The sequence below is a fragment of the Microtus oregoni genome, unplaced genomic scaffold (assembly GCF_018167655.1).
Source record: "Microtus oregoni isolate MIOR12 unplaced genomic scaffold, Mior012 000002F_ref0000024, whole genome shotgun sequence".
Taxonomy (NCBI): Eukaryota; Metazoa; Chordata; class Mammalia; order Rodentia; family Cricetidae; genus Microtus; species Microtus oregoni.
The window spans coordinates 14075417-14099641 of record NW_024543061.1 but is presented as its reverse complement, the minus strand read 5'-3'; the positions used below and the strand labels follow the sequence as shown (position 1 = coordinate 14099641).

At 47.6% G+C, this 24225-nt stretch overlaps 1 protein-coding gene and 1 long non-coding RNA gene across 3 annotated transcripts in view; one reads left to right on the top strand and one right to left on the bottom strand.

The window, feature by feature from the left end:
- Tcf7l1 (transcription factor 7 like 1) overlaps window positions 1-13698 on the top strand; it is a 168959-nt gene extending 155261 nt beyond the window's left edge. For both annotated transcript variants that reach the window (XM_041638094.1, XM_041638084.1), the window contains 8 exons: window positions 4661-4793; window positions 5865-5967; window positions 6139-6222; window positions 7098-7241; window positions 8145-8304; window positions 8398-8505; window positions 9668-9743; window positions 12329-13698. In XM_041638094.1, coding sequence (XP_041494028.1) covers window positions 4661-4793; window positions 5865-5967; window positions 6139-6222; window positions 7098-7241; window positions 8145-8304; window positions 8398-8505; window positions 9668-9743; window positions 12329-12762 — 1242 coding nt within the window. In that variant the 3' untranslated portion in view covers window positions 12763-13698. The remainder of the gene's footprint in view (window positions 1-4660; window positions 4794-5864; window positions 5968-6138; window positions 6223-7097; window positions 7242-8144; window positions 8305-8397; window positions 8506-9667; window positions 9744-12328) is intronic.
- LOC121437955 lies at window positions 1642-24035 on the bottom strand. The gene is made up of 3 exons (XR_005973019.1): window positions 23659-24035; window positions 2838-3102; window positions 1642-2725 (listed from the first exon to the last, which is right to left on the bottom strand). It is a non-coding gene; the product is annotated as an uncharacterized LOC121437955 (long non-coding RNA).
- Window positions 24036-24225: the final 190 nt, after the last annotated feature.

Here is a 24225-nt window from a genome sequence, read left to right as displayed (position 1 = left end):
GATAGAGTTCTCTCGCTGCCTCCGTGAGACCCAGAACACGTCATACAGTGAATGCGAAAGTTCTTATTTATTTTTGTGATCCTTAATTTTCTGTGAGGCCAGTTGTTCTCTGCTGTCAGATTACTCTCTGTGGCTGTCTAAATCAGTGCCTGTTCATGCAGCCTCTCCAGTCATGTAACCCATAGATAAGTGCCATCGTACATGGTACAGAAAGGTTCTGTGTGGGAGTCATGTGTCTCCTCTGCTCGACAGGCTGGGGTAAGGTGATTGCTCACAGTGTGGTCTCAGAGTGATTTTGTTGGGCTGGGGATGCACCTCAGTTGGCAGGGTTTGCCCTGGGTTCCATCCCTAGCACTATCTAAAGGCAGGTGTAATGTTGCACACCTGTAATTGGAGAACTCAGCCAGCCGGGCGGTGGTGGCACACTCCTTTAATCCCAGCACTCGAGAGGCAGAGGCAGGCGGATCTCTGTGAGTCGTGAATTTGAAGTCATCCTGGGCTAGATGAGATCCTGTCTCAATAAGAAGGAAGAAGGAAAGAAATTACTAAAGAGTTTGAGACGTGTCTATCTATCAAGGAAGATGTCCAACTTTGGGATTTTTTTGTTGTTTTGGCTTTGTTTGTTTGGTGTTGGAGACGGGGTCTCTCTCCACAGCTCTGGCTAGGTAGACCTCATTGTATAGAACAAATTGCCTCAAACTCAGGGCAATCCTCCTGTTTCTGCCTCTGGAGTGCTGAGATCAAAGGCGTGTGCCATCATGCCTGGCCTGGTCTGGTTTGTTACATGTAACAGACATTTATTTATTGGAGGGCAAGGGGAAGCACGTATCTCATGGTGTTTGGGGATCAGAGGACAACTTCCGGTAATTTTCTTCTTCTGCCCTTGAGTTCCTGTGATAGAACTCATGCTGTCCAGCGTGTTGTCAAGTTTGCTGACATGAACCTTTACAGCTGAGCCATCCTTACCAGTCCCTCTCATCCAAATTTCAGTTAAGTTCCCCTTTGCCCCAGTTCTTGTTATATACAGATTTCTCACCCTTATTTTCTGCACCAGCTGGCTCCTTCTGGAATATTTTGCCAGTTTTAAGATAGACTTGAGAGTAATTTAGAAATAGGTGGCCAGAAACTGTGGCATCTGAGGTAAGAAGGAAATCTGGGAGTAGAGTAGCTCTAACACTGTTGAGCCAGCAGTCGGGAGCACGCTTGCGCAGGGACCAGCTTTGGAGCCCAGCACCTACACAGTGGCTCCCAACTATCTACTCCAATTCCAGGGGATCCAATGCCTCTGACTTCTCTAAGCACCAGATATCCACACAGTACATATTACTCAAAAACATAATATAAAGTTTAAAAATCTAAAACAAGGGGGCTTGAGAGATGACTCAGCAGTTAAGAGCACTGACTGCTCTTCCAGAAGTCCTGAGTTCAATTCCCAGCAACCACATGGTGGCTCACAGCCATCTGTAATGAGATCTGGTGCCCTCTTCTGACCTGCAGGCATACATGATGGCAGAAAACTTTATACATCATAAAGAAATAAATTTTTAAAAAAAGAAAAATGTAAAACAAGATTCATTTATTAAAGTGAAAGAAAGCCAGTGTGGTTGCACACACCTCTGATCCCAGCACTCAGGTGACAGAACCAGGTGGATTTCTGAGTTTGACGCCAACCTGGTCTACATACAGAGCTTCAGGACAGCTAGGACTACATAGAGAAACCCTGTATCCAGAGAGAGAGAGAGAGAGAGAGAGAGAGAGAGATGCAAATATGCAGAGTTAGAAAGCAGACAACTCATGAATTAAGAGCTTTGTAGGTATCTGCGATGAGGTGCGTGCAGAGAAGGCTGCTCTCTGTCACAAAACTTTAAGCAGTTATTAACAAAAAAGAACATCTGGGCAGGGGGTGGGTAGTAGGGCATCCTGTCATGGATACGTCAGCAAAAGGGCTCAACTTCATGATCTGGGGTTCTAGCCCTGAAACCCACATGGTAGGAGAGAACCAATTCACTGATCTCCACACGCACCGTGCACATGCATGCACACACACACAAATAAATGTTTAAAAGAATTTTATAATTAGGGCCAGGCGGTGGTGGTGAAAACTTCTTTAAATCCCAGCACTTGGGAGGTAGAGTTCGAGGCCAGCCTGCTCTACAGAGTGAGTTCTAAGATAGTCAGAACCACACAGAGAAACCCTGTTTTTGAAAAAAGAAAAATAATAATAAAATAAGGAATGAGTCCTTACTGCGTGGAGTGCGCCTGGAGGAAACTGGAAGCTTCATGTTGTGTGTGACAACGCACTTCTTTGCTGGTTCTTCGTCTTTGAGCACATCTCAGTTTAGCTGAGCCCCGCCAAGTAGCCATTCAGGTCTTAGGGATGCACTTAGGAAATACACAAGGAGCTAGGGCTATTCCTGCAACAGTCCTGAGGCTAGAGACCAAGGGGCACGGCAAAACTAAGACTTTCTGTTGCCTGGGTTGGGCGACGGAGCCACCCTGGGCTTAGCGGATCATCCGAGACAGATAGAGAGTCGGGGTATGGCAGGATGCTGCTGTAGAGCCTCTGAGGACCTTGGAGCTCTCCTTCCAGCCCCTCTCCTTCCAGTCCTCTCTGCAGTCTCAGCAGAGGGACCTGGAGGGACAAGGTCTGAGGGAGCCTCCCCCAAGTGCTTCCTATCCCACTCCTTCCCATGGGCTTTGCGATGTTTCAAAGAAGCTGATGTCGCTGCAAACAATTGCAAACATTTTTAGTTTTTGTTCTCCTCCCCACTGCCCCATCGCCACCCCAAGAAAAGGCAATCTCTCTCAGAAAACAGATCAGTGATGGTAGAACTCACGTTTTGAATCCTGTTAGTTGCCTGCTGAAGTGTTGGGTGACTTCCTGGGCAGCCTTTGTCAGGTCAATGACTCCTTCACCTGGCTGAGGACGTGCTCAGGCTGTGTAGCGTGCGGGAAGGATTTCGCTCTGTTCTGGATGGGTGCCTTTCTTGTAGAGCAAGCACCTGTGTCTTCCACGTCTCATTCTGAGGTTGTCCACTGAAGCTGTGCGTTCCTGATTCATGAGCTCAGCTTATGCTGTGATCCTCAAGCTCCCGAGGGCAGCTGGAGAGAGAAGGGAGTGAGAAGAGCAGAGGACTAGAGGACTGTAGCTGCCTGAAAGAAGAGGCTGGCTCAGCAGCTTTTACTTCCTGTCTGTTCCCTAGCTCATTTTTTGCACAATGATGCCCCCTAGTGGCAGATGATAACAACGGACAGAGCCTTCTTCAGGCCTGCTAGACAACTGAGCGACATGCCCCAGCCCAAGACTTCATACTATAAAATGACAAAATGATACAAATAAGTGTAAATAAAAAACTGAGGCACGAAGCTGGAGCAGATGAGTGTGAGACCAGCCTGGACCGTATAATGAGATGATGTCAGAAATCAGTACGTAACGCATGAGAAGTTGGCGGCAGGGGCTTACATGGAGTGCTTGTGTAGAGGTCACCTTTTAAACCCCTAGTTTGTTTTCCCAACTGAGATGGTTTTGTGTAATTCTCTTTATTTTTGATGTTTTTCATTATATTTCTCTGTATGTATGTGTGTGGACATACTTGTTCCACGGTATTCTCGTGGAGGTCAGAGGCCTTGCTATGTGGGTTCTAGGTATAAACTCGGGCTGTCAGGCAATGACCCCCTGAACCTTCTGATCAATCTCCATGATTCTGTCACTTTTCTTTGGTAATAGTCCTGTTACATTCATAGCGCCAAAAGTCACCCTTTGACAACCCACCCCCAAGAAACCCAAGTACATCATTTGGATGCACTGGCTTCTTAGTGATCTGATGTGAGAATTAATTGTTGTTTATGGTTTTAGTTATGCTGTATATTTTGTGGATCTACCCCCAGTGGTGATGGCCAGAAAATAAAGTGAAAACACTACTAGGGTTTTTTGTTTAGTTGGTTTTTGGTGTTTTTTTGAGACAGCATTTTTCTTTGTAAGCCTGGCTGTCATGGAACTCACTCTGTAGACCAGGCTGGCCTTGAAGTCACAGAGATCCGCCTCCAGTACTAGGGTTTTAACCTTCCTCATCTACTACATCTAATAAGCACAGAGGGGTAGGACGTTGCTTAGCGTGAAGCCCATTTCCACCACCAAGACCAGCGCGGCTCATGATCGGGTTGGGTTTTCTACCCCTTGCTCTGCCCACCTTAACTGCAGAGAGACCTGTGAGCCTACAAAGCTCCAGGGACTAGATAGATCCCAGTTTGGAGTATGAGAACCAAATGAAAGAAGGACTGCAGGAAGGAGCGGCAAGCTCAGAGAGCCTTTCGTCTGTAAGTCTGAACTTGGCAACGAACCTGAGATCTCCTGTTTCCATGGAAGTGGTCAAGAAAGTGTGCTAAGCCCTCCTCCCCTCCATAGAGATGGCGTAGTCCATTAGAACTGAGCAGCCCACAGGCACCTCACTGCACCTGTGAAGGGTATGTGTGGGGCCAGAGAGGGGGTTCCCTGGCCTCTCTCATCCTCTTGTATTATTTTCTTCCCTCTAGGCCTGTTGTGAGGGCTGGATAGGGGCTTGCACTGACAAGGGCCGGAGCACATTCTGCCAGTGAGTGACAGCCGGGTGCACACTGTCTCCCTGGCCTCTGTGCCTAGTCCATCTTCTCTCTCTTGCAGTCCAACAAGGTTCCTGTTGTCCAGCATCCTCATCACATGCACCCGTTGACACCCCTCATCACCTACAGCAACGACCACTTCTCCCCTGCTTCCCCTCCCACGCATCTCTCCCCAGAGATCGATCCAAAGACAGGTGAGTGGTCCCAGGTATGGGCTGTGCTCCCACGGAGCGGGGTTTAGAAGAATCCTTGAATGAATAAGATCTGTATTCAGATCTTGTGGGAGTTCTCTAAAGGCTGGTTGCCTTGCCGGTTTGCTTGAGTAGTGTTTTGTTTGTTTTGTTGTTTGGTCTGGTGGGTTTTTGCTTGGTTGGTTGGTTGGTTTTAACCTATGCCTTCCACCTATCCACACTAAAAGGCCATTGTGAGGAATAAAGAAATAAAAGAAGTTAAGCATAGACCCTGGTACCGTTGTACATTCAGAGTGCTGTCCGGTCTCTCTGAGGCTGTGCCTCCGCAAACCAGAATGTGTGCTCTACACCATATATTTCAAATAAGGGCCTTCTGGAGAGACTTTAAAATAGCTCTAACACCGGGGTGGGGCTGCCTTTTTATGTGTTGTCGGTGATGATTAACTGCCCACCATACCTGTCTGTCCCTGGGAGCCAAGGTCTTCATAACATTCCTACTGAGTCACTGTGGTTCTAGGAATTTTCAGAGCCCTTATTTGGAGAAATGCTGATTATTGCTGGGGAGGGATAAAGGTAAGGTGAGAATCCAGCATTTAGAAGCGGGGTGGTTTATTGGCAGAATAAGTTTATTGTACTGGGAATCAATCAGGATTTCTAGAACATGGGTTAAAGGATGACTCGGGATATTTTTTGCTCTCTGTGGGCTATGTCCTGGTCCCTGTATGGCACCCTGTCCAGAAAACAAAAACAAATTACAACCACAGAGATAGCTCCTGGGTAGCTAGAGAGACAGTACAACCACAGAGATAGCTCCTGGGTAGCTAGAGAGACAGTACAACCACAGAGATAGCTCCTGGATAGTAGAGAGACAGTATATGGGTCCTCCCTCCCTTAGATGCCCTTGAGTGGCAGCCCAGAGCTGCGCGAAGGTGGAAAGGGCAGCGATTCTAAGAGACAAGGGCTTCCCGGGGTGTGGACAGCCTGGGTGTGCCGTGGAAGGAGGCTCCTGTTGGATGTTATGAGTTATGAAGGTAGGGAGAGGGGACTATCTGACACATGTCTCTCTGGAAGCAGGAATTCCCCGGCCCCCTCATCCATCTGAGCTGTCGCCATATTACCCGCTGTCTCCAGGAGCTGTTGGACAAATCCCCCATCCCCTCGGCTGGCTGGTCCCACAGTAAGGAAACCCACAGCCTTTCTTACCTTCCTTCCTTCCACCACTGAGCTCTGCCTTCTGGACCCCAGGGCTTAGACATTACTCCCCCAGCTTCTCTGACTCCCTGCCCCCATTTCTCTGCAGCCCCCTCATGTCTGACTAAGTCATCTTGTTCCTTCCTCACCCTCACAGGCAAGGACAGCCCATGTACTCACTCCCTCCTGGTGGTTTCCGGCATCCTTACCCTGCCCTCGCCATGAACGCCTCAATGTCCAGGTTAGTCCTGGGGCTGGGGCCGACAATATGACGTGTTGGGATATTTGTCTATTAGTGACTGTGCCGGTTCTGTCCATGAACCGGCCTGTCCCCTGTAGGTTAGTGAGCAGGTATGGGGTTCCCTGATCCTCACTTCTCTTTGATGAGGGGGCTACTTCTTGCCAAATGCTCTTTATACCACAGCCCCATGGAATGGGACCTCAGGACTCTCTCTCTCTCTCTCTCTCTCTCTCTCTCTCTGGAATGGGACCTCAGGACTCTCTCTCTCTCTCTCTCTCTCTCTCTCTCTCTGGAATGGGACCTCAGGTCTCTCTCTTTCTCTCTCTCTCTCTCTCTTTCTCTCTCTCTCTCTCTCTCTTTCTCTCTCTCTCTCTCTCTCTCTCTCTCTCTCTCTCTCTCTCACACACACACACACACACACACAGCTAAAACCTCAGAGCCCTAGCCTGTTACCCTGCCTCCACATCCCACCTACCAGGCCCTGGGGAACAGAGTCATTTTGAACATGTCACACTGAAGCCAGAGACTAGGTGAAAATGTCTATCTTCTGTGATGATGTCAGATAAGGACACAATGTATGGAAAATTGTCGCAGGGGTGGCTCTACCTAACAGTGGGACTGTCAGTGACAGATAACCTATGGCCCACAGTCCTGCCTTTCCCTGTATCTCATGCCTTCTGTCTGTCACGCCTCTTGTGTTTTTCATTCTCCCTGCATTCAGCACCAGGCTTGGGTATCTTGTGTGTGGTAGGGGAAGGGGAATAGCATTCTTAGTCATTCCCTAAAGCTGAGAGCCTGATTCTGTAGAACACAGTCATCTGGGTGGCACACGGCCCTTGCCTCTCTGTTCTCATTTGTCTCCACTGGTTTTGCAGCCTGGTCTCAAGTCGGTTCTCCCCACACATGGTGGCCCCTGCCCATCCTGGTCTGCCCACCTCAGGAATCCCCCACCCTGCCATCGTCTCCCCCATCGTGAAGCAGGAGCCAGCGCCCCCCAGTCTGAGCCCTGCAGTGAGTGCGTAAGTAAGAGGCCGTCTGGATGGAGGGGAAAGTGAGCGACTGACCAGTCCATGTCACTTGGTTTTCTCTCCTGGTCTCAGCTTGCAATCCTAGTCCTGTCTTCTCTCCCAGAGACTGTTTGATTTTCTGCATCCCTTCCTTTAAGACTTGGTGCATCTGTTCTCATGGTCAGGTCCTAGTGGTTGTGAGGAACTAAGGAAGCTTTCAGCTTCACTCCCTTCCCTGCCTTCTCAATAAAACATGAGGCCAGAGCCGGGCGGTGGTGGCGCACGCCTTTAATCCCAGCACTCGGGAGGCAGAGCCAGGCGGATCTCTGTGAGTTCGAGACCAGCCTGGTCTACAAGAGCTAGTTCCAGGACAGGCTCCAAAACCACAGAGAAACCCTGTCTCGAAAAACCACAAAAAAAAAAAAAATGAGGCCAGGAAAGGAGAAAGTAATTCTCCCAAGGACTCACGAGAGCTGATGCCAGAGCAAAGACCCAGACATTATCCTTTGTCGGAAAGACAGCAGGAAAGCCCACACCACTAACACCATGGCTGAAGAGCCCAGAGAACCATAGCCTACCTCCTTCTCTTCCTCTCTCTTCTCGCCTCTTCCTCTCTCTCTTCGTCCCCCACCCACCCAGATCCTTCATTTATTATGTATATATGCACCAGAAGAGGACATCAGATCTCATTACAGATGGTTGTGAGCCACCATGTGATTGCTGGGAATTGAACTCAGGACCTATGGAAGAGCAGTCAGTGCTCTTAACCTCTGAGCCATCTCTCCAGTCCTCTGCCCACACATGTCCACCCAAACCAGCCTCTCCTCCCAAAGGTGTTGTTCAGCTGCCGGTGAATCACTGACAGGGGGAGCGGGATGGAGGTGGTACCTAATCTCTAGCTCCATGCCTCCACAGAAAATCCCCGGTTACCGTGAAAAAGGAGGAAGAGAAGAAGCCTCATGTGAAGAAGCCTCTGAATGCCTTCATGTTGTATATGAAGGAGATGAGGGCCAAGGTTGTGGCTGAGTGCACCCTGAAGGAAAGTGCGGCCATTAACCAAATCCTGGGAAGAAAGGTAAGGCCAGCCCTCCTGGTGACGCGTCTTGGCGTCAGGCCTCAATGGCTCCTTCCCTGATTACTCTGTGTTTCTCAACCCTCTCTCCCTCAGTGGCACAACCTGTCTAGAGAAGAACAGGCCAAATACTACGAGCTTGCCAGGAAAGAACGGCAGCTTCATGCGCAGCTCTACCCAACCTGGTCAGCCCGGGACAACTATGTAAGTGTCTGTGCTGTGGGGGACCTCATACTCACACACACAACTATGTAAGTGTTCGTGCCATGGGAGAACTCAGACACACACAACCATGTAAGTGTTCGTGCTGTGGGGGACCTCAGACACACACACACATATGCTTGCGCACATACACACACACAACTATGTAAGTGTTCTTGCTATGGGGGAACTCAGACGCACACACAACTATGTAAGTGTTGGTGCTGTGCAGGAACTCAGGCACACACACACAACTATGTAAGTGTTGGTGCTGTGCAGGAACTCAGGCACACACACACAACTATGTAAGTGTCCGTGCTGTGCAGGAACCCAGGCACACACACACAACTATGTAAGTGTCCGTGCTGTGCAGGAACCCAGGCATACACACACACACACCACCCCAGGAGCTGCTCATCTTCAGGATTCAGAGGAGAGAAAAGAAACAACTCCAGTTGTTTAGAGAAGTAGCCTTGTTCTCTAGAAAACAAGGAAACCGAGTTTGAATTCTTAGTGTCTATGTCTAGAAATTCTTTGAAACTTGTCAGGTTTTTTAATATGATTTCTTTTTGTGATAGCTCAGGAGGTAAAATATTTGCTTTGCCAGAAGACAAGCATTAATCTCCAACACAGAGAGCCTGGCATGCTGCTGTGTTCTTAGACTCCCAGCACTGGAGAGGAGGAAGCAAATCCTCGGGGTTCACTAGCCAGTCTAGCCTGTGTGCCAAGCTCCAGGCCAATGAGGAAACCATGTCTCCAAAAAAGGTGGACAGTGCCTAAGGAATGGTATCCGGCCCTCTAGCCCCGTGTGCACTGCAAACACACACACACACACACACACACACACACACACACACACACACACGCCCAAGGAGGGGGCGGGGGAAAAGAGGCTAAAAGACTAGTAACCTCTCTTCTAGGAAGTAAAGAATGAAGGAAAAGAATAGCTTGGAAGCCATCAAGACCAAGAGGCTTGGCTGCCCCAACCAGAGGGACTTTTTGAGAAGGAAGGGTGGGGTCACTCTGCCTCTTTTCCTAATACCCTTGCCAGGAGTAATCAAGAGACGGGAGACTGGCACCTGTGTTCTGGGGTGATCTGGGGTCCTCTTGCAGAGCTGGTGTTATTCTGTCCTTACTCATCTCCTCCTGTGGCCATATGTTCCAGGGTAAGAAGAAGAAGAGGAAGAGAGAAAAGCAGCTGTCCCAGACACAGTCCCAGCAGCAAATCCAGGAGGCAGAGGGTGAGTCCTGGGCTGGGGTCCCTAGGAAAACACGAGCTGTCAGATTCCTCATAGAAAACTTTGAGCATTTGGGAATTTCCCCAGTTACTCTCCTTAAGATAATAAGTATTTGAGGGGTGGGGTTCGAGACAGGGTTTCTCTGTAGCTTTGGGGCCTGTCCTGGAACTTCCTCTGTAGACCAGGCTGGTCTCGAACTCACAGAGATCCACCCGCCTCTGTCTCCCAAGTGCTAGAACTAAAGGTGTGTACCACCACTGCCTGGCGATAATAAGTATTTTTATTTATTTATTTATTTATTGGTTTTTTGAGACAGGGTTTCTCTGTAGCTTTGGAGCCTGTCCTGGAACTAGCCTTGTAGACCAGGCTGGCCTCAAACTCACAGAGATCTGCCTGCCTCTGCCAAGTGCTGGAATTAAAAGCGTGTGCCACCACCACCCCTCAAATACTTATTATCTTATATTTATTATAATTATATTACATATTATATTATAATATATTAAAATAATAAGTATTTTAAAGCAAGAGAAACCAAGAATCTTTTCAACGCCCAGGTGTGTCTCAGTTCCTCTGAGTTGTCCCTTAAGGGTTATTCAGTAAAAATAGGAATTAGCTGGAATTAATCTCAGAAATTCCCTTCCAGTGGTGGCATGCTAGAGATAAACACAGCACCTGGTTTAGTTATTTTTCTCGTTGCCTTGACAAAACGCCTGATACCTGGCAGAAGCGACTAAAGATAGGCTTTGTTTTGTCTTAGAGCTTGAGGATCCCATCCCTCGTGGTGGGAGGACCCTACAGCTGATCATACTGTGTTCTTGGTCAGTAGGCAGGGGGGGTGAACGTGGGTGCCCAGCTTGATCTCTCCTTTTATGTAGGACCTCCGTCAGTGTTCAGGTGGGTCCTCCTTGCTCTGTTAAAACTGTCTGGGGACATTTTATGAACATTTTATGAGCTCACTTAGAGGTGTGTTTCCATGGTAACGGTGAAGATTGCCCATCACACCACTTCGCAATGAATTCCCTGGAATTCGGTGTCCTTTGTTCAGGAACCACACCACACAAGACGCTGTCATAGATGACCGCTAGCAAGGAGCGTTGCTCGGGGTGACAGGTTTTGGGTCCTGGCCTTCATCTCAGGCTCATCTCAGTATAAGGCTGATAGCGCCGTTTGCGGCACACTGGCCTTCTTTCTTCACGTTATCTGTGTGTTCCTGTGCATACAGTAGTAGAATATAGAGACGACACAAAACCTGTTATGTGACACGCCACAGTGCTCCGCAGGAGCGCCCCATCTCTGCGCCATGAGCCAAGGATTTTCAAACAGGCTGGGGATTCATCTCAACAGCTCAGGGCTTTAAGGAGGGGGTGATGAGGTGGGAGACTTTAAACTGTTTCTTTCTGATCAGATTCTGAGTGCGTCTTTGTCAGTCTGGGCATTTGGTCTTTAGACTGTGCCTTCTCTGGGAGTCCTTATGTGTAGTTTCCTAATCTTGGAATCTTTGAAGAGCCTGGAGATGCGTGCGGCTCAGTTGAGGGAATGCTTGCTTAAGCATGCACGATGTCCTGAGCCTGGCAGCCAGCACCACATCAGAGGTTGTACTGCGCATCCATCCGCACAGTTCAGAGGTAGAAATAGGACCCTGAGATTGTCCTTGGCTCCAGTCGGAGGCCAGCCTGGGATACATGAGAACCTGTCTCAAACAAACAAATAAAGCCCGGACTGGAGTTAGAACTCAGTCTGTGCAAGCATGAAGAGCTGCCTTCTGATGCCCGGTATCCACGTAAAGATACCATGCAACCCGGTCATCTAATCTACTAAGAACAGCAGGCTTTATAGCCAGTGAGTGATTCTGTCTCAAAAAAGAAGTGGAGAGTGGAGAGTTAGCTCAGCAGTGAAGAGCGCTTGTACCCATCTGTCACTCCAGTTACAGGGCATCTAATGCCCTCTTCTGGCCCCCACACGTGCCAGGCACACCTAGTACACAGACATGTGTAGGCAAAACACCCATCCACATAAAACAATTGTTTTAAAAAATGAAGGTGTAAAGCAATAGAAGAAGCTCAGCCGTGACCTCTGCCCTCCACACACACAAGCACACACACCCCACAATATAACTTTTTCAAGTATTTTTCAAGCAATCTTAACGATTCCAATGCACAGTCATCCCTCAGTATCCTTCAGATTGGCCCCAGGGCCCCACCGTACTCCGCTTCTCAGATCGCTGATCCACAGATGTTTGAGTGCCTTGAGTAGGTGGTCTTGTATTTATATATAGCTTATGCGTATCCTCCAGCTACCCTACACCACTCTAGATGCTTCTAACGCCCCACACAATGAATGCTGTGGAAATATCTACTAGGTTCTGTTTGCTTCGTGAAAAAACAGCAAGGAAAAGAAATGTGTGTGTTTAGTACGGAAAAGATTTTTCTCCCCCTGAATATTTTCATTGGTTCTGGGTTGGATCCACAGAGGAGGAGCCACAGATCCACGAGGCTAACTGTACTCTACCGGTGTCTGACCATTGCTCTTCCTCTGCCCCTCCCATTGCTCCCAGCTGATCGTTTTTTCCCCTGTGTTTTTGTCTTTAGGTGCTCTGGCCTCCAAGAGCAAGAAGCCATGTATTCAGTACCTGCCCCCTGAGAAGCCTTGCGATAGCCCTGCCTCTTCCCATGGCAGCACGCTGGATTCGCCTGCAACTCCCTCCGCAGCCTTGGCATCGCCAGCTGCCCCTGCGGCCACCCATTCCGAGCAAGCCCAGCCCTTGTCCCTCACCACCAAACCGGAGACCCGAGCCCAGCTGGCTCTCCATTCGGCTGCCTTCCTGGCCGCTAAGGCCACAGCCAGTAACTCCAGCCAGATGGGCAGCCAGCCGCCACTCCTATCCAGGCCCTTGCCCCTGGGCTCCGTGCCCACTGCTCTGCTGACCTCTCCCCCTTCCTTCCCAGCTACCCTCCATGCCCACCAGGCCCTCCCCATGCTACAAGCCCAGCCTCTTTCCTTGGTCACCAAGTCTGCCCACTAAGCCACCCCCTGTTCTATGCAGGCTGTCTCGGGACTCCAAGTAGGAATGATTCAGAAGAGAGGAGGGGATAAAAGGAAACATTATTGGTCAATATTTGACCACTCTGGACTGATCTGTAAAGTGACTGGTAACGGCAGTGCTTTACGACTATAGATGTAACCAACAGCTGATCTTCAGGCTTTTTTAAAAAAAAGAAAAAAAATACAAAATAAAACCTTCATCACCCCCGCCTCCCCAAATCTTCACAAGAAAGCACTGAAAAGCAGTGTGTTGCTCTCGCCCCCTGCGCTGTGGTGGGTATTCCTGGGCGGAAGATGCCTCTCTACCTCTTCTCTTCCTGACTTTCTGCCCTCCCTTGTCCTCACCGGTCCCACCTACCCTAGCTCTCCCACCGCATCTGCCATGTTGCCTGGCCTGGAGTCCTAGCCTGGCTCCCTTCCTCCAGGTCACTCTTGTTCCCTAGCACAAGTGTTTGTCATGCCCAACACCAGTTCATGCCCCTCTGTCCTCTGCCCATTGTAAGGCCATGACCACGTGTGATGACATACATCTTGGCCTGATCCGTTCCCACCAGCATCCCCCTCTCCTTCAGGCCCCAGTGGGCCAGCCTCCGAGAGCTCTCGTGGTGGGGAAAGAGGTCCTTCCTCTGAAATGGTCCCCCACCCCTGCATTTAAAACGACTCAAGGTGCCTCCAAGAAGTCTGTGTTCCTCTCGGTGCACAGTTGAGTCTTCCTGCCTCGCAGTCTCAGAGTGGCAGGGGGGGACCCAGTTCCCACTGCCTGGCTCCTGTCCTTCAGTGTGTGCTAGTACAATCTGCCGAAGTTCTAAGACCCTCTGCCCCTCCCCCCACCACCTCACAAGCTTCTTCTGTGTGTATTTCATTTTGTTTTTATGGTTTTTGGAGCAATTTAAACTCCCAGTTTATTTTCACAAAAGAAAATAAAATTACAGTTGCAAGACTGTTTCTGGATGTTTCTTTAGACCTTTTGTTGAATCAAACCCCTGCATTCCTGCCGAGCTCTGGGTTAAAGTTTTGCAGGCCATTGATCATACAGTCATACCAGCTGAGCTCAGAGAACCTCAGGTAACTTCTAACCCTCCCCACCCCAAACAGCTTTCTTTATGTGTATGAACGTTTTGCCTGCGTGTATATATGTGCACCATGTGTGTGCCTGGTGCCTCAGAGGTCAGAAGAGAGTTTTGACTCCCCTGGAACTGTTGTTATAGAGTGATATAAACCACTGTGTGGATGCTGGGACCCAAACCCAGGTCCTTCGGAAGACCAAATGCTCTTAACCACTGAGTCATCTCTCCGGCCCCACCTTCCAGTCTTAAAGGCACGTTCAGTGTTGACCATTGAGACCCCCAAAGTGAGAATCTTATCATTTATAATTGATTTAAAGAGATTTCTAATGTGTATTCCTATTATGCTTCTATCCCTCCCCCCCTTTATTAGCGTTGCCAAGGAGCACTGGCTGGATGCCCTTTGAACTTTCCGTGGTTTCCAGCCCTGTGGCTGGTGTCACTCAGTGGCTTTCTTCAGACATAATTTACTAATTTATACTTACATTTTACCCATTCGAAATAGCGGGCGGGACTGGGGTACATCTCAATGACCTCTGTAAGAGGCTTTGATAGCAATACTGCCAATTAAAAATAACGTGTCATTTATCATTGCGTGTGGCAGATGCGCAAGCTGTTACGGTGGTCAGAGGACTTTCCGAACCAATTCCACCTTCCAGGGATGCAACTTGGGTCTTCACAGCGGGCTTGGGGAGCAAGTGCCTTTATCTGCCAAGCCATCTTGCTTTTTTCCAGAGGAGGTTTTGAGATAGGGATTCTCTGTATAACAGCTTTGGGACTGTCCTGTAACTCACTCTGTAGACCGAGTACTCACTGAGATCCGCCTGCCTCTGCCTCTCAAGTGCTGGGATTAAAGGTGTGCATATCCACCACCCAGCCATCTTGTATTTTTTTAAAAGAAGACAATCTTTTTAAAAGTATGATGAGTCATGAATCTGTGTATCCATTGCCAAGACCAATTAAAAGAAAATTTAAGTTTTTCCCAAGAGAAACTCTATCCGTTGAAGGTGACTCCCTATCCGGTCCCCTCCAACACTAGCCAGCCAGTAATCTATTTTATCTCTATAAATTTGTTTATCCTAGGATTTATCCAAAATAATTCAACATGAGGTCATCTATCACCAAGTACCCTCTGTGTCATGTTTTCAAGTTTATCCATGTTATACCTTGGATCAGTATTTCGGTACTTTTGAACAGTAGTAAAATGCATTTAGCATGAGTTTAAAGTTTTTATATTTTAGGGCTGTAGTTTAGCCCAACTGCTAGAGTACTTGGCTAGCACACACAGCACCCAAGTTTCAGTCCCCAGCACCACATAAAGCCAAGTGGAAGATAGACGCAAGACGACCAGACCAGAAGTTTATTGCCATCCTTGCCTACATAGTGAGTTTGAGGCCAGCATATGTGACATGAGTTCCTGCTTTAAAAAATAAAGAAACAAAACTATTCCAGCCATTTTTAGGTAGCATTCAGTACATTTACAACCCTGCGATGGGGATTGCTCTCTAGTCGGGCTACAAAGTGCTTAAGAGCCCTTGCTGCACAGTCACGGGGCCAAGTTCGGATCTGAGCACCCACGTTAACGACTGACCCTTGCACACCTTTCAGCCCAGCTTAGAAAACTCAAGCTCCACGCTGAGGGAGAGACCTTGCTTCAAAGAGAGTTCAGCAGAGGATGACTGGAGAAAGCTGGACACTCTTTTATTTATTTCGTTTTGTAATACAAAACTTTGCTATGAAGCCTTGGCTGAACTGGGATTCACTCTGTGACTGGCCGTGAACTCACAGAGATCTGCCTGCCTCTGCCTCCCCAGTGTTGGAAATAAAGTTGTGCTATGAAAAAGAGCCAAAAGTGGGGGGGGGGCGTCCTTAATTCCTATCATGCTCTGAGCAATGACGAAAGCCACTCAGGTTCTTTGACTCTTGAATGGTCTCTATTGACTAGACTTCAGTTTGCTTGCATTTTGCCTCACAAGGAAGTGTTTACCAGGAGATGGCTGTATTTGGCAGCCATAGGTAGGTCACGTTGAGGAACTAGGACAAGGTGGAGAACTGGAAACTGTAAACAGTGACTAATCCCTGGTTCAAGAGTAGCTGAAGAGCTAGACACGCAGCTCAGTTAGTAGAGAGCCTGCCTAGCACACACAAAGCCCTAGGCGCAGTCCCTAGCCCAGCTTTACTGAGCACTGTGCCTAAGCCTGTTATCCAGCCCTTGAGAGGGTCCAAAGTTCAAGGTCATCCTCAGCTGCAAATCTAGGTGGAGGCCAGATTGGAATACTTAGACACTCTCAACAAAATAGCACAAGGTATAATGGTGTACACCTTTAATCTCAGCATTCTGAAGGCAGAGGCAGGAGGATCTCTGTGAGTTCTAGACCAGAGTGGTCTACATAGCAAGTTCCAAGCTAGTCAGGGCCACATAATAAGACCCTGTTAAAAAAAAATTAAAAATAGTTACTGTAGTAACAGAATTGTAATCATTCATTACACACACACACACATATATATATACATAAATAATATATACACACACATGTATGGATGTGTATATGTATGTATGTATGTGTTATGATGGTCCTGGGATTCAAACCCTGGACTTTGTATGAAATAAGCTAACACTCTACCACTGAGCTACCCTTCCTCCTGCCCACTATATGTATAAACCACCGTGTGCTTATCTGTTCATTTGATGTCAAATATTGAATGCAACCATGTTGCAGAGAACCGGTGTTTGATTCCCAGAACCGTCTGACTTTCATGAATGTATGTTATGCACAGTCACATACAAGTAAGCCAGGTAGTAGTGGCTCATGACTTTCATCCCAGCGCTCGGAAGGCAGAGGCAGGGAGATCTTTGAGTTTGAGGCCAGCCTGGTCTACAGATCAAGTTCCAAGACAGCCAGGGCTACACAGAGAAACCCTGCCGTGAAAAATGAACAAACAAAAGATTTTCTTTTAATTCTTTGGGGGTAACAAGGGATGTGACCATTATGTCCCATAAGTAGCTGTTTTAATTTCTTAAGGAAGCTGCAGACTTTCTCTTAGCAGCTGCACCGTGTTCTGTTCCTACTTGCGAGCTCCGACCCTCCTTTGCCTCGCCAATACTAGTTTTCTAGCTTTTCTGAACTCATATTTCATTGATTTTGATTGACATTTCCCTAATACTGATGATACATAGCATCTTTTTGTGTACATGTGGGCTAACTGCCCTGGCGTTATTCAAAGCCCCTGCCCGCAGTGAGCTATCCTGGTACCCTCATCAAAAATGAATTAATGATGAATGGGCAAGCTTGTTCTAAACTCAGTTCTGTCCTGTTCATCCCCGTGTCCTTGCATCAGCACCATATCATCCTCTCTACTGAAGCATTACAGTAGCTTTAAGGTTGAGGCTGGAGAGATGGCTTCGCAGTTGAGAGAACTTGTTAGTTTTTCAGAGGACCAAAGGTTGACTGCCAGCACCCTCACCTGGCAGCTCACAGCTGCCTGTAACTCCAGTTCCAGAGGACCCAAAGCCCTCTTGTGGTTTCTGTGGGTACTTAAAAGTGCATCCCCACACATAGAGATACATGTAATAAATGATAAAATACATCTTTAAGGTCAATCAAGTTAGGAAGCGTGAGTCCTCTGGCAGTATTTTTACAGCACTGCTGAGTTTCTTGCTTTTCTTAAGATCAACTGATCAATTCTGCAAAGAAGCTAAATTAGAATTTACCAAAGATGCATTTTGGCTCACAGTCTGAGAAGGGATAAAAGTCCATTATGGTAGGAAGGCATGTGGCAGGAGTGTGAAGTCGCTGTTCACTTTATGTCTATGTGGCAGGAGTGTGAATTCGCTGTTCACTTTATGTCTGCAGAAAGAAAGCAGATGCATGCTGGTGCCCAGCTTATGTCGCAGGCAGGAAGCAGATGCATGCTAGTGCCCAGCTTATGTCGCAGGCAGGAAGCAGATGCATGCTGGTACCCAGTTTATGTCGCAGGCAGGAGACAGATGCATGCTGGTGCCCAGCTTATGTCACAGGCAGGGGGTAGATGCATGCTGGTGCCCAGCTTATGTCGCAGGCAGGAAGCAGATGCATGCTGGTTCTCAGTGGACTTTCTCCTTTGGTTCAGTCCAGGACTCCAACCCATGGGATTGCACTGCCCATAGTCAGAATTGGTCTTCCCTGTCATGGAAACACCCTCACAGACACTCCTCACGTCTCCTATCACCATAAAATTCCATACATGGAACTATTGAGATGGCTTAGTGGGAGGGCGAGAGAGATGGCTCAGTGGTTAAGAGCACTTGCTCCTCTTGCAGAGGACCTGAGTTTGATCCCCAGTGCTGACATGGTGGTTCACTACCATCCATAACTCTAGTTCAGAAGATCTGAAACCCTCCTCTGACTTTCGAGGGAACCAGGCATGCGTGTGGTACACGTGCATACATGCAGGTAAAGCACTCATGCACATAAAATAAATCTTAAAAGAAGGGAGGGCTTAGTGGGTAGAGGTGTCTGCTATCAAGCCTGAAGACAAGCCTCAAGGTCCATCCTCAGGACCCACACACATAGAACTGATTCATGAGAGCACTGATTCCTGATTCCTGCAAACTGGCCACTGACCTCCACGTGAATATTGTGGCACACACACACTCACACAAATATACACAAAATAAATAAAATGTAATAAAAATTTGAAAACAGTAAAGAAATCCTGCCAAAGGTTGATAAGGAGTCTCAGCAGGTGAAGACACTTCCTACCAAGTGAGGCTGAGATCTACATTAGATTCCCAGGATTAACGTGGAGGAAGGGGAGAACCCACAGCCATGAGTTGTCCTCTGACCTACACACACACAAAATAAATAAGAAAAAAAACAGTTGAGAAAACCGTTGCTTATTTTGGAAAAAAGAAAAAGGTCTCCAATTTCTTTCCATTGAGTACGTTAGTGGTAGGTTCCATGCACACCCTCTTCAGGTTGAGGCCACACTTTGCCTTTTCTTAGTTGTTGGTGTTTTTTTAATCATGAAGGGATACAAAGAAATTTTAAGATTTATTAATCTACTGATGTGGGAGAATTGCAAATAATATTGTTTCTGTGTGGTTATTTCAGGAGTCTGGGCAGCCAGGAACACACAGCGGACTCCTACTACAATCTGCTTTCAGCTAGGCACAGTGACTAACTACCACGCTGAGGCAGGAGGATGGCTTGACCTTGGGGTTCCAGGCCAATTTGGGCAACACAGTAAGACTCCCCCCCGACACACACTTTAGAAAGAAGAAGAAATTCTGCTTCTTCCTTCAAGTGCAATTTCTGTAAGTTAGGAGGTGATGCTATCCTCTGCCTCCTCCAAGCCTGCCCCCAGGAAGAAGCATGGCATGGGGAGAAGCCATGGTAGACCCGGTCCTTCCTCCGCACCTGTTCTTCCTCCTCACCTGTCCTTCCTCCTCACCTGCCCTTTGTCTGCTCACTCCGTACCTGCTCAGCATCTATGCTCATTCTCCCTCTCAGCCCCAACATGGTCTCTACCTCCTCACTCTTGAAAGAAGGCTTACCTCTCAGAATATCTGGAACACTGAGGGCTGAGAGTGTAGCTCAGTTGGTGGAGCACCTCCTAGCACACGTGATCCAGGCACTCAGGAAGTAGGAGCTGGAGGACCACAACTTCAAGGTCATCCTCAGGCTACAAAGCTATTGTGTGGCCAGCTTGGAACACAGGAGATTCTGTCTCAAAGAAGGAGAAAGTTAAGGAGGGCTGGAGGACTGACTCAGAGGTGAAGAACTCTCCTTGTTCTTGCGGAGAACCCAAGTTTGAATACCAACATGACAGCCCACAGTCATCTGTAACTTCAGTTCCCGGGGACCCAGTACCATGACCCTTGGGTACCGGGCACCACATGCCCACATACATACATGAAGACAAAACACTCATGCACATAAGATAAAATAAATATACTTTATGGGGGTGGGGAGGAAGGAAGGAGGAAAGGAAGAAAATTGAGGCCAGTGGAAATGCTCTGATTTTGTTGTTTTAATCTCTAGACCTAAAAATCACTCCTTATACCGCCACAAATCCAACCTCTATGCTTTTGGCTCCACCTTTCATACTTTGTACGTTATTGTATTGATCATACTATCTCTGCTCTCTCTCCCTCCCTCCCTTCCTCCCTCCCTCCCCCTCTCTCCCTCCTTCCCCAACTCCTTTCCCTTAGTGACTAAAGTTCTCTCACAGGAGGATCCCTGTGTTCCACCTGCTCATGCCCAGGGCAGCTAGCTTGCTCCACCGTTGTCACTGCTGACCCCTCTGCAGCCAAACTCTCACCACCACTTGGCTGAAGCATCTGTCTTAGCGCTTCTGTTGCTGCAATGAAACACCATGACCAATTAGGGAGGAAAGGGTTTATTTGGCTTATGCTTCCACCTTACATTTACATTCCCTGAAGGAAGTCAGGACAGGAACTCAAACAGAGCAGGAACCTGGAGGCAGGAGCTGGTGCAGAGGCCATGGAGGGGTGCTGCTTACTGACTTGCTCCCTACGGTCTATTCAGCCTGCTCTATTATAGAACCCAGGACCACCAGCCCAGGGATGGCCCCAACCATGATGGGCTGGGCCCTCCCCCACTGGTGACTAATTTAGCTAATGCCTTACAGTCCGATCTTAGGGAGGCATTTTCTCAATTGAGGTTCCCTCCTTTCAGATAACTCCAGCTTGTGTCAAGTTGACATAAAACTAGCCAGCACAACATCTAATCGGGAATCTTATTTCAGCCTCTGCTGCTTGGTACTGTTCATTTCCCCTTCCTTCTCAAAGAGCTGATCTGTGACAGATCAGAGCGTTCCGAGGATGTTGAGAAGAAAAACTTAGTGGAAATCAAGGAGACGCTGATGTCCCAGATATGACTCACAGAGCACTGGCATCCACAAGGAGTCCTGCGTGGTGGATTGTGTGTGTGTATATATATATATATATATATATGGTTGATACCTTGCTGTATTTTCAGTTAGCTATCATGTGCACATATATGACTAGAAAAATGTTCACAACAATAACTCTAGGTAAAAAAAAAAATTCTGCCTTTAATCCCAGCCCTTGGGAGGTAGAGGTAGGTGATCTTTGTAAATTTGAGGTCAACCTGGTCTACAGAGTGACCCTGTCTTGAAAAAAATTTTTTTAAAAATTATTTTCTTATTTTGACTTAATCTTCATTTTCTAACTTTTCCATATGGAGTATATTATTTATAACAATAACTTTAGAAGTTTAAGTATAGGCTATGAACTGTTAAACATTGTACACAATTGATCTAACTCTCAAATATTTAATTTATTATTATTATTATTATTATTATTATTATTATTATTATTGAGACAGGGTGTCTCTGTGTAGCAATCCTGGCTGTCCTGGAACTCTCTCTGTAGACCAGGCTGGCCTTGAACTCACTGAGATCCACCAGCTTCTGCCTCCCAAGTACTGGGATTGAAAGTGCACGCCACCACTGCCCAGCTAAATGTTTTTATTTTTTGTGTGTATGGGTATTTTGCATGTATGCATATACATGTCTGGTGCCCACAGAAGCCAGAAGATGGTGTTGAACCCCCCCCCCCGAACTGGAGTTATGGTTAGTTGTGGGCCATTATGTGCTTGATGCGGGGAAGTTGAAACCAACTCCTGTGCAATAGCGACCCATGCTCTCACTGTTGAGCCGCCTCTCCAGCCCTAAGAGTTAACATTTTTATCTCTCATTCATAATGAAGGAACTGGCAAAGTTCTTAAGTGATGACCCACATTCATGTGAGCTATCTGTGCAGGAATTAAGTAGTAAGGAAAACCAGTCAGCAGCCGGGCCTATTGATTTACGCTGTAATCCCAGCACTCAGGAGGCTGAGGCAGGAAGATCAGGAGACTAGTATGAGCAACTTAGTAGGACCTAGTCTCACAAACAAACAAACAAACAAACAGAGGCTGAAGAGATGACTCAGCAGTTAAGAGCACTTACTGCTCTTCTAAAAACCCACTTGCAATTCTCAGCACCCATGTGGCAGCTCACAACAGTCTATTGCTCCAGCCCCAGAGGATCTGATGCCACCTTCTGGCCTCCACAACACCAGGTATACACATAGTGACGAAACACCCATACACATACAGGCTTCAATAGATACACAGATGACAGAAAGAACAAGAGGGAGATTGCGCAGTCGGTAAAGTGCTTACCTTACAAACAGGACTGAAATCGGATCCTCAGAACCCATGTTAAAAAGTTGGGTGAGTTTGAAACCCCCACTGCTGGGGAGGTGCAGACAGGTAGAGCCCCAAAGCTTACTGGCCAGCAAGCCTAGCATACTTGGTCATTTCTACGTCAATGCAGGACCTTGTAAAAGGCAGATGGTACCAGAGGAATGACACCAGAGGTTGTTCTCTGGCCTACACACACACACACACACACACACACACACACACACACGCACGCACACATATTCAGGAAATCAAGAACTCTTTTTCTCCTATCAATTTGACACATTATGAATTCTCAGGATTGGGGAGAAAGAAAATCAACTAAAATAAAATGCCACAAAGTAACTTAATTCTTCATATGTTAACAAAAATGTAAAGGAGAAAGTCAGGTTAATACTAGTGCTGGCTGGTCTCTGTAGTTGCTGCTACTCAGGAAGCTGAGGTGGAGGATCACCTGGGCCCAGGAGTTAGAGAGAAGTGTGGGCCTCATATTGAGATGAGAGGAAAAGCTGGGGGAGGGGGAAGAGAAAGGAAGGAGAATGAAAAAGAAAATAGCTCCCTGTTATCAGAAGTTTGATTAAAAAAAAAAACAACAACCCTAACCTTGAGCAAATTGCTGAATCTTTCTGAGTATTTCTGAGTATTTCTCTCAGTATTTTATTTATTTAGTTAGTTTTTTTCCGAGACAGAGTCTCTGTAGCTTTTGGAGCCTGTCCTGGAACTCTGTAGACCAAGCTGGCCTCGAACTCACAGAGAACTCCTGCCTCCTTTCCGGTCCTTCTGGGAAGCATGCTGGTACAGCTCCCCAGTCTCCTCTCCACTCTGACTCCTTCCCATCATTCTCGCTGGGCTGCGCACCACCTGGAACACTGCAACAGTCTCCTTTTCCCCACTGCCCTAGCCAACTCTTTCCGACCTGAGCAGAGTAATGGGCACACACTCTCCACTCTGACTCCGCCCTGCCCCTGCTTGAACCTCTTCAGTGGTTCTTCTACTGTTTAGATAAAACACAAATGCCCAAGAGCTCTGTGGGAGCAGAACGATTTTCCTCCCCTGCCTAGTAACGTGGACACCAGGTCAGGTTTAATCATTTGCCACTGCCCTCCCCACCCGCCCACACCCTCACTAAGCCAATATCCTTAAATGTTAGTCAAACATTTATCTTAAAGCAGGCGGACAGAAGTTTCCTTTAAAAAAAGATTCATTTGCCAGTTCACTTCCTCTAGCCAAGGCAGAGTCAACATTCTAAAGATTTTTTTTTAGCTCTGGAGACTGTACCCAGGGCCTCTCACAGGCCAGGCAGGTCCAGTCCCTGAAATAATCTGGTAGACTCCTCACACTTCTGTGATTTTTTTATTCTCTCTTCAGTAATGTAAGAAGAGGGGAGAGGGGAAAAGGAGGGGAGAGGTGGCAAGGAGGTCATTAAAGAGACTTTTATACAAATAACAGAAAAAGCGCTTGTTTCTGAAACTGTGTTCGTGTCATGTGCTATTTTGAAATTTGGAAAAATTTCGGCCACCCAGGACTACCTGTCCTATCATATTACATTCAGGTCTCTCACAGAGTGAGTCCTCTTTGGCTGGAATTGGCCCAGCTTACCGTTCGACCAGAGTTGGTTGACAGATTTTCTATTGCATAAGGACTTATGTCCTGCGCCACTCCCGGATGGTTTGTTTCTCGGCCTGGCTCTCTTCCAGACTCTTCTCGACGCTCCTTGTTACCAGCAAACCTGCTCTTTAGGCTTCCCAGCAACACCAGGCTCCCCACTGCCGGCATGCGCTGGTCCTCATCCCCTCTCCCCTTTCATCAGTCCCAGGAATATCTACACCCTCCGGTCCTCGGGCCCAGCGATCATTCTCAGCTGATACCCACTTCTCACATTTCTGCTTGGCAGTTCTTGGAGCGCACTCATTTGTCTGGGTGTCATTGTAAACTACTTGACAAAAGAAATCTAGAGGATGACTTCGGCTTATCGTTCCCAGGAATACACAGTGTACCGTGGCAGGGAAATCCCAGCAGCAAGAGGAGGAAGGAGGTGGCTGGCCACACTGAATCCACAGTCGGGAATCAGAGAGACGCTGAAGTTCTATATTGTGCTCAGCTTGGTTTCCATTTTATTCAGTCCAGGACTCCAGCTCAGGACATACTAATGTCCACATCCAGGGT